Source organism: Tupaia chinensis, unplaced genomic scaffold (genome assembly GCF_000334495.1).
Source record: "Tupaia chinensis unplaced genomic scaffold, TupChi_1.0 Scaffold000054_1, whole genome shotgun sequence".
Classification (NCBI taxonomy): Eukaryota; Metazoa; Chordata; class Mammalia; order Scandentia; family Tupaiidae; genus Tupaia; species Tupaia belangeri.
Window position 1 is genome coordinate 9,516,906 of NW_006159512.1, and position 10,540 is coordinate 9,527,445.

General features: G+C 52.0%; 1 protein-coding gene across 1 annotated transcript in view; it reads right to left on the reverse strand.

Annotated features, from left to right (window-relative positions):
- The window catches only part of CORIN (corin, serine peptidase), a 309,818-nt gene that overhangs the window by 76,678 nt on the left and 222,600 nt on the right, over positions 1 to 10,540 (reverse strand). The window contains exons 7-9 of the mRNA XM_027775590.1: positions 8,652 to 8,759; positions 5,742 to 5,852; positions 3,201 to 3,317 (exon numbers count right to left, since the gene is read on the reverse strand). Of these exons, the coding sequence (XP_027631391.1) occupies positions 3,201 to 3,317; positions 5,742 to 5,852; positions 8,652 to 8,759 (336 nt within the window). The remainder of the gene's footprint in view (positions 1 to 3,200; positions 3,318 to 5,741; positions 5,853 to 8,651; positions 8,760 to 10,540) is intronic.

The window sequence follows — 10,540 nt, forward strand, 5'->3', positions numbered from 1 at the left end:
TATCTGTGATGCTCGGCCAGCGTGCTGCACTGGGCACCCCCAGGGCCACCACGCAGCACGGCACACCGGGCCCTGCAGGGAACACGCGGCACTCTGTTTTTAATGCCCGTAGACTCAGATTTCCTTCTCAGGAAAACGGATACGATTTCCATGACTGGAGGCTCCCAAATAAGTGGAATTAAGGCTTCACAGGCCAGCACACAGTGTGGAGGTTAAGGCAGCTGGATCCCACATGGCTGAAAGCATGGTTTGAATCCTGGACCCGGCAGCACATGTGAATCCAGACGGGAGGGAGGAATGGAGCCGGATGGACGAGGACCCTCCCCGGTGAGGAGCTTTCTCACTGCCCTTCTGTTTGTCTCTGTGTTTTTCCAGGGAGTGCAGATGCCCTCTGGCAAAAACTCTAAAGTAAATAAATAAATAAGGCCTCACAGGGTCACTGTCTGAGTGAGCACTTGGGACAAGCACTGTGACAAGCAGGCACTGAGCACAGACGACAGGGCACACCACCTCCGGGCCCTGGGACAGTTTTACTCCAACAGGGACCTCGCCAGGAAGGCAGCCTGGCATGCCGAGTGATGGCTACTCTACCAGGGACAGGCAGACAGCAGAGGGATGCAGGCAGGACGCTTCTCCAAGGCCTTTTCCGGCAGGTGTGGTCGCTGAGATGGGGGAGGGCGGGTTCCCCATGCAGAAGAAGAGCCCGTGCCAAGGCCCGGGACAGGTGCACTGCTCAGGGTCACTAGAGCTTCAGTCACTGAGGGCGAGGGAGGCCAGCCACATCGGAGACAGCCCGACAGGTGGGGCTCTGGGACCCAGGGTGCTGGGAGAAGAGGGCCTGCCCCCACCCTCAGTGTCCTCCAGTGCAGCGTCTGGCCCCGCACTGACGCCATCGGGCCACGTCCCCTCCGTTTCGGCTCTCTAATCCTGAGAGCTCCGTCACCCTAACCGCGGACTGCTCCTTCCCCACAGGCCAGGGCCCAGGGTCTGAAATGCTGTCGCAGCCCCACTTCCTTAGCTTAGTCTGCATACTCCAGATCTGAGCTTCAGAGCCCAGCCTCGGGGAGCTCTGAGGCCCTTCCCAGAACATGCGCGTGGTCTATGACACTGCAGCCCGAGTGTCCCTGCAGAGCCAGCGTCACTTCACGGTGAGGCCCTGAGCCTCACGGCCACGCAGCCACCGCTCCCAGCAGGCCACGTGCTGAGTTCCCAGGAGGTGAGTGTATTTCAGCACCAGGAGACATCTCACTTGAATTCATTGGAGTGATTAAGAGAAAGACGCTGGAATTTTACTTCTCACCCACTCTATCACATGACTTTCTTACATCTCACACGGAAGGGAATAATCTACAGATCCTACCCCTTCGTTAGTGAGGGCTCCAAAATTACCTCAGAGTTGAGTTACACAAAAGGGAGGAGCACTTAGATCTGAAGGGAGAGGCTTGGCTGATGCGTACAGCTCATGCCCCGGGAGAGCATGTCTTTCTGAATTTTAAAACTGGTGATAGGGGCCCGCAGATGGCATAGTGGTAACATCACTGGACCCCCACAGGGCTGACTGAGGTTCAAGTCCCAGACCTGGTGGCCCGAAAATCACACTGGGTGAGTGTGCATGCGAGCCCGAGATCCCAGGAGCAGAGTGGATGAGAAGGGATTGCTGCGAACGGATCATTCCCCCTAGGGGGTGATTTCTCACTCTCTCTCTCTCTCTCTCTCTCTCTCTCTCCTGTGAACGCACGTGCCCTCTGGCAAAAATCACTAAAAAAAAAAAAAAATGGTAAGATAAGGAGCCAGCAGGTGGTATGGTGGTTAAGGCACAGGATCCCACATGGATGACTCTGCAGTTCAACTCCCGGACTCAGTGGCTTGTAAAATATGTTGGGTGCGTGCGCGTGTGCCCAAAATCCCAAGAGGGGAATGGAGGAGAAGGGATTGTGATGTGGCACCCCCTGTGGGGGTGGGGGTTGATTCCCTTTCTCCCTGGCTGTCTACAGTGAGCGCACATGCTCGGGGTGGGGTGGGGATAAAGCCTGGTAAAATGAAACTCTTGGTGTATTAGCTCTAGTAGCACCTCTATTATCCGCCTGTGATGTCGGGACCCAGCCTGCTCACGTACAGATAATACAGGAAGAGGCAGGGAGGCTTTAAATTAAAGTCATTCTAATGGTCAGCACTCGTCTGATAAAACGAACGTATCCTCAGGAGGTCATCTTAATAACTGACCGCGGGTATATCCAGCCCAAGAAGTGCTCTGTCACGAGGCCACACCACGTCGGTGGCATCTCTGAGCTCTCACGTGGGCCGACCCTGCAGAGCAGTTGGAATTCGTGTGAGTTTGCAGACACAGACACTGAGACACAGACAGGTCACGTAACCTGCCCCAAGTCAACCAGAGCAAGCAGCAGGGCGAGGGCTTGAACACGGCAGCCACCACCACCCCAGCAGCACCGAGCTGCCCCGACCCCTGTACACACACGGAGTGATGTTTCTTGCTCTAGCGATGTTCCTGCAGCTCCTTACACAGACGCTGGTTCTCAGACTGGGGCTGAGGACGCCCAGCGTGCGGCCAGCAGGTGGCGTGGTGGTCGAGGTGTTGGATTCCCACAAGGTTGACTGTGGTCCAAGTCCTGAACCCAGGAACTTGAAAATCACAACAAATGAATGGTAAATAAATAAGGGTTTAAAAGCCTCCAAAGGGGGAGGGGGTATCAGTGTGGAACTTTCTGTCCTCACAGAAGCAGTCACACTGAAAAACCAGCTTGTTGGATTCACCCTTTCCTTGGGAGTTTCCCACGTGGATACCAGACGGCTCAGCCTGGAAATGCGAGGCACTGCCTGCCTCTCTGAACACGAGCGTTTTAGGAGCCACTGCGTTAGTGTCAGAAGCCACGTCCTCGTAACTGGAGTCCTTTCCTTTCATCGGATGCTGGACGGAAGTGGCTTTCCCCATAAAAGAGCGAAGCGAACACGGCCCTGTTGTGGGGACCCCTCCACCCTCGCCGAGGAAGGGTGTTCAGGCGAGCGGCTGAGCGTCCCGTTCAGCACCAGAACTTCCCGGCGGGGTGGGGCTGGGCTGGAGGACCTCTGCCTCGGGCAGTCTGGAAGGACCTGTGCGAGGACCCGCGGGGGCAGGAGGAAGCCTCAGCGTTTGGCGCTGCTTCCACGGAGAGTCCCGGAAAGGACCGCGGGGCGACACTCACCGGCCCCGCAGTTCTCCTCGTCGCTGCCGTCCTTGCAGTCCTCGTCGCCGTCACACTGGAAGGCGCTGGGGATGCACTGTCCGCTCCTGCACTCCGCCAGGCCCTGGCTGCCGCAGGCTGGGAGAGGCCAGAACAGAGTCACACCCACGGACACAGGGCAGAGAGGGCTCTCACTCACAGGGCACAGAGACATCTCTCACTCACTCACTGGGCACAGAGACGGCTCTCACTCACTCACTGAGCACAGAGACATCTCACCGGGAACAGAGACGGCTCTCACTCACTGGGCAGTCTCAAGAAATGACGTGTTCTGCATACACTTGTGATGTGTGGTTTTTGTTTTCAGTTCCATGCACTTTTCCCTCCTGGAATTTTCCTTCCCTTAGTAATGATCACTGAGAACCACCCCTCTCGAGAACCACGCTGGTGGTTCCAGCGGCGGCCGCAGTGCCTCTGCTGATACGCACAGCCGTCGTTCAGAGGGCTTCTGACACACGGGGGCCGCCCGGATGCGCGGTGTCTGTGACCTCCAACCCTCATGCAAGCGAGCTGCTGTCACCCTCATGTAACAGGCGAGGGCGCTGCAGTTAGCAAGTTAGCAGTGGCCTCAGAGGCACAGGGTGTTCGGCTGTCAGGCCAGAGTACGCTGAAAGTGTGACTGCAGCCAAATACGCCTGTGTCTACCTGCCCTCATGTGCTAATACAAGTATGTATCTAGAGGCCAGCGAGTGGTGTAGTGGTCGCGGCACTGGACTTCCATATGGCCAACTACAGTTCAAGTCCCAGACCCGGCGACTCGAAATCACGCCAGGCATCTGTGCATGTGTGCTCAGAATCCCAGGAGGACAGTGGAGGAGAAGGGATTGTGGCGTGGCCATCCCCTTTGGGGGTTATTTCTCACTTTCCCTCTCACCATCTCTGTTTCTCTCTGGCTAGTGCACGCGGCTTATGGCAAAAACCTTAAAAGAAAACCATATCTACATGAATGAATCCATGGAGTAGCGAACACACAGGACACCCCTGATTTAAAAATTGTTATGACACCTGCTATCTGAAGGGATGGTCCAGCGGCTGTTCATCCCGACTCCTGCAGGGTCTCTAAACTCCGAGCATGGGGGGTGCAGGATCTACGTGGCTACAGTCTTCCACCGAGCCTCTGTGGAATACTAAGAGCCCGTTCTATAACCAGAGACCTGCACCCGAAGTGCGAGACCAGAGTGTCACGTCTTCTTTCCCAAATTCACTGAGCTCCAGTTCCCTTCGGGATTGGCGTCCAGTAGGCAAGGGTTCAGGGACATCCCACTTCCGGTCAGTTCAGGGAGGAGAGGGCAGGGCGCTTGTTTATGTAGCTTCTCTAGGACTTTATAGGGTCCAAATAAACCATTTAGTTCACATTTCTATTTGTGCCTCAAATTTAAGCCAATAATTGTTCTGTCTCATACAAAGGGTCTTCAAAAAGTTGGTGGAAAGTACAAAAAGATTGCGAAAAAAAACTACATTGACTTCAAAATATTTTTGCACAAAGTAAACTCCTATTTTCATTCTATTCTTGACAAACTTTATAGCGTTCTCTAATTGGTATCAACTCTTTTCTACTTATATTGGACAGCAAACTATGAAATAAATGGTGTAATGAGTTAAAAGATAAGAAAAAAAGTCACATTAAGTCTTTGGTGTAAATTTTACTATCTTTGAATGCTCAACTGCTTCCACTCAATTATTTTTATTATCGTCCACTGGGTTTAGGGTATTTTTTAGGAAGGAAAAGTGTTAACAGTTATACTTGTTGATATTATTTTGGCAGTGTAGCAGCTACTTGAGGATTTTCATTCACTGGGAGACATGCCAGGCTGTAACCGGGCCTCGCCACAGTGCCTCTAGAGGCCGTCTCCTCTCTGGGGATTCCATGTGCTCCCACACATGGTCCCTGAGGCTCCTACTGGGAAGCTCGCCTGGTCATATATGATTTGCAGAAGAAAGGTCCTCCACCTCTGGGAACAACATCTTTTTTTTTAGGTTTTTGCCATAGGGTGCATGTACTCACCAGACAGAGACAGAGAGATAGAGAGACAGAGAAAGGGAAAGTGAGAAATCACCCCCTGGGGGGATGGCCACACTGTAATCCCTTGTCCTCCATTCTTCTCTTGAGATTTCGGGTATGCACACACATATGCCTGGTGTGAGTTTCAAGCACCGAGTCTGGGACTTGAACCACAGTCGACCACGTGGAAGTCCAGCACCTCAGCCACCATGCCATCTGCTGGCCCAACAGCATCATCTTCGACAACGTTGCAGATGCGTTAAGGAGACACATGAGAGAGAAAACAATACTTGCATGACCAAATCAGCCAGACCTGGTGTTTGGGGAACGAGGTGTGGAAATAAGACACCCCCGCTGTGGGTGGAGTGTAGACCCACTCAGTCGCTGGCTCCACAGGGCAGAGCTTTTCCTTCGGAACGCGATTTAGGCAGTGAGCCCTGAGTATAGTCTAAACAAGCGGAAATGGAGAAACAGCGAAAGAGAAATCCCCGGGCACTCACAGCAGTTGAGCTCGTCCGATTTATCCACACAGTCGTGGTCCCCATCACACACCCACTCGAGCGCGATGCAGCGTCCATCCCCACAGCGGTGTTCCTTCGTGGGGTTGCAATCTGCGGAAGATGAGGTCCATGAGGACACAGAACAAGAGGACAAAAACCGAGAACCGTGCGGCCAGTCCCAGTGGAGACGGTCTGTCCCGTTGCACCAATGCCTTCAGTCTTGTTTCTGCACTGGGACTGGCACAATTGGAGTGCCCCACCCACCAGGTACACGCCCACCCACCACCACGCTGCAGGTGACATGCGTCTGCTTTGCAGAGGAGTGACAATGTACCCCGCTGTCACACGCCCCAGCATCCGTTCTCACCGCTGTCCTCTGTTCTCCTTAGTCTTTGTTTTCCATCCTTATGAAAAACTTGTGACCTAATGCTATGTGACGCCAGCCAGACTGAACGAGAGGCATTGTATGTCCCCACTCGATATACCCCGCATGTCTGGGCTCCAGGGAGAAACCGAAAGATTGGAAGGTACGCAAGCACTGAGAGCAACTGTGGATCCCAGAGACAGGGTGGGAGGAGGGCGGGAAACTGGGGGGAGGAATCAAGGGAGAAAGAAAAGGCAAAACATTAATGGGCACAGAAATGGAAGTTCTCTGCGGATGATGAAGTGTACAGTAGGGCCTTTGACTGGGCCGAGACCCAGCGAACTCATGCTGAGAAGACGCGTTCTGTGTGCTGAGCAGATGCACAGGGATTAAATGTAACAAGATCAGAAGGAAAAAAATCCTTGTGATTTCTACACCGACTCACATAAACAGAACCGTGATCTGTTTCAGTGTAGACAGTCGACCAGATGCCTTGCCCTGAGATGGTAAGACCTGAATAGAAACAGCCTTTTCAAAGATACATGTGGGGGCTAGCCGGCGGCACAGTGGTTAAGGCGGCCGGATCCCATACGGCTGACTGTGCAGTTTGAATCCTGGTGCCAGCAATTTGAAAAATACGTCAGGCACATGTGCGTGCATGCCCCAAATCCCAAAAGGACACTGGAGGAGAAGGGATTGCTGCACGGTCACCCCCTTGGGGAGGTGCTTTCTCAATTTCCTTCTCTTTCTTTCTCCTTCTGTCTTTGCCAAGTGTAGGCACCCCTTTAGCAAATATTTTAAAATAAAAATAAATAAATCGAGACCAGCAGTTGGCGTAATGGCTATATTGCTGGACTCCCATGTAGTCGACTGCAGTTCAAGTCCCAGACCCGGTGGCTTAAACTAATGCTGGGTGTGTGTGTGTGTGTGCGTGCCCAAGATCCCAAGAGGAAAATGGAGGAGAAGGAACTGCAGCATGGCCATCCCCCCTGGGGGGTGATTTCTTGCTTTCTGTCTCTGTCTCTCTCTGTTTTTCTGCTGAGTGCACATGCCCTATAGCAAAGACCTCTCCAAATAAATAAATAGATAATGTAAAAAGATGTACGTGAGCACCAGACTCCAGAGTAAGACAGAACCATGCCTTTCCACTAACCGTGCCACTGTCAGAAACAACGCTGGGAGCCCCGTGGATCCTAAAGGGTATTTTGGAGCAATGAGGTGAAGTGGATAGAAGAAAGAATGTATGTGCAGAGAAAGGGAGGAAGGTGCAAGAGGCAGGGCCCTGGGCAAGAGGGATCCCCAAGAGCCATCCACAGTCAGCTTATGAAAGGCGGGGGCCAGGGCAGGAAGGGCCTCGGGGAAGTACATTACTGCCTCTGGAAGAGTCGCCCTGTGAGTGTCCCACCATTGGGAGTGGAATTAGGCTGAGTGGCAAGAGTCTTCTTTCTCAAACAGTAACTATAACCCGGCCCTTCCCAATCACCAAGCTACACGCGCTCCCCACCCCACCACCTCCCTCCATCTTCCTCGTCTTCTCGTGTGTAAGAGAAATCGTTGGAGCAGGGGAGCCCTAAGTCTTCTTGCAGCTACAAATTCTAGACACATAATTATCATTTCTTCTCACTTTTTTTTGTCTCCAAACAACCGAAGAAGATAACCCCCATATTAAAGTTTCCTGTGGAACGGTCTGTGTGAATGCACATTTTTGAACAGTTTTACACAGACAGCGAGGGGAATTCAGATGGCACTCCTAGAAACAGCCAAGTTCCCCCACTCTGCTTCCTCGGACCGCATTCCTGACCCTTCCCCAATATGCCTCCCAGTCTTCTCGAACGCTCGCCCTGTCCCACACCCTCTGCCCGGTGTCTGTCCTCACCCCAGCTTTCTGTTCACACTGCAGTTTTCCTATATCGCAGACCACCTAAACATTCCAGAGCTAGTCACAAAGCCAGAAAGGTACACAAGCGAGGGGAATATGCTGCTTTGAATTCACGAGGTGTTCAGAATGAAACAGGACTCTTTCAACGTGAGGTTCATTCCTAAAAGACCAGGATACCAGCGTTTGTACTGGGAACAAATTCACCATCCCGACTCTGGGTTAGCCAGGGCACAGGCAGGCCACGGAGTGCTGTGGGGGAAGAGAGGGGGGCCTTGGTTACACGCGAGACAACCGGGCCCAGACGCTCTCTACAGAGTTTTACGTAAGAGCCCCAGATCGAAACGTGAGCCACGGACCCAGCCAGAAGGGCAAGAGAATGCTGAAAACAACGAGAACAAATATGAACACACGCACGACCTGTGCACCCCTCTACGCCCCACTTCCTGAGCGGGCTCTCACTGCCATGCTAATGCAGGAAATGCTACAGTGACACACGAGGCAGGGCTGAGATCGGCGGTCGAGCACACTTCTTCCTTCCAAAACATGCTTTAAAAAGTCAGCCTTTTCCTAACGTAACCTGCTCCTCGTGCTGCGAAGAACGGGCTGCAGTCCTCGGCTGTCAACTCTGTGGCTGCGAACAAGCCTCTGGGGCGACAGCGCTACTCACCGCAGTTTTGCTCGTCACTCAGGTCCCCACAGTCGTCGTAGCCGTCACACACGAGGCTGTGATTGAGGCACTTGCCCGTGTGGCAGTGGAACAGATTCTCACCGCAGTCTGCGAACAGAGAAGCCGTCAGAGCGGGGCAGGGGGTTACAGCAGCACTCAAATCGTTGGGTTTTTTGAGATGTTTGTTATAGGGTGCAAATACTCGCCAGAGAGATAGAGGGAGACACAGAGACAGAAAATGAGAAATCATCCCCCAGCGAGGATGGCCATGCCACAGTCCCCTCTCCTCCATATTCCTCTTGGGATTTCGGGCACTCACACACATGTGCCCAGCGTGAGTTTCAAGCCGCCAGGTCTGGGAATTGAACTGCAGTCTGCCACGTGGGAGTCCAGCACCTTAACCACCATGCCACCTGCTGGCTTACCATGGCACTTAATTGAACGAAAACTCACCAGGGGTAGGACACTTTATGGTGACCTGGTCCACACTAATGGCTTCACAGAGACCCAGTGATTGACGAAAACCACCTAAGGAATTACTGCAGAACCACGTCTGGAGTCTGGCTCCCAAGCCGAGCGCTTCAATCACTTCCTGAAAGTTTCTGTCTGACTTCCTTTGTATGGCCTGAAAGCTCCTTGATAGTTGAAGAAGAAAAGAGCCATTCTCAGTTCCTAACAAAGTCTGTGTTCATACAGAACTTCTGGCTTCAGGAGGGGTGAGTCGTTCTTCATCGAAATGTCCTCCTTAGAGTAAAAGCCCAAGCTCGTCACCGGGAAGCATAAACAATGGAGAAAGGAGGCCATCTAGGTTAAAAAGCTATTGCTTTACTGCACATAAGCATTCCTGTTACGTCAACTGAGTGCTCCATTAGGCGATCCTCACGTAATTGCTGTCCAAGGATTACGGAGGCAAGAACACAAGTGACAGAAAACCTCAGGCAGCTAACAGGTTAATGTGAGGTAAGGAACACGCAGGGAAATGGCTAATTTGTTTTTCTGTTCTTTTTTTAGGTTTTTGCATTAGGATGTGTGCACTTGCCAGAGAGAGACAGAGAGAAGGAAACTGAGAAATCACCCCCTGGGGGGATGGCCACGCTCCAGTCCTTTCTCCTCTCAGGGTCTCCGGCACCCAATGCACATCCGCCTGGTGTGATTTTCAGGTTGGTGGACCTGGGATTCAAACCATGGAATCAGCCTTGTGAGATCCGGCACCTTCACCACACACCATTGCTGGTCCAGCCTCTCAGGCTCAGTAAGAAGATCAGATCTCGCACTTGGGAAAGCCAGAATTCCCACCCTCGTTCTGCTGTGGGGTTTCCAGTGCATCAGCTCAGCCGTAGGGATCTGTGAGCTCAGCTCTAAAATCGCAGTGACATTCACTTCACCGCAGTCGGGAGAAGGCATGAATCAAGGGTGTAAGATACCCAGACAAAGTAACGGGGTAAGAACGCTCTTCTCCACGAACGGCGTGGAGGTGATTATCGAATACGCAAAAACTGAACTCTGATCTGCGCCTCAGACCAGACACAGCTGTCAACCCCACGTGAGTCACAGACGTGTCAGAGTGAAAAGTACGAAGCGTCTAGAAGAAAACACAGGGAAGATATCTTCGTGACTTTCTAGTTGGGGAAAAAAAAAATTTACATAAGACCTAAAGCGCGAGCCAAAAAGAAAAAGAGATGGAAAGAATTTCATTCAAGTGGAAATATTTGTGATTCAGAAATAGCGTTCAGAAAATGAAAAGCCAAGTCACAAGCTAGAATAAATTTTGCAAGTCATATATATATAGATAGATATAGATATATACATATATATACACATATATGTATTTGTGTGTGTATATATATGTATGTGTGTGTGTATATATATGTATGTGTGTGTGTATATAT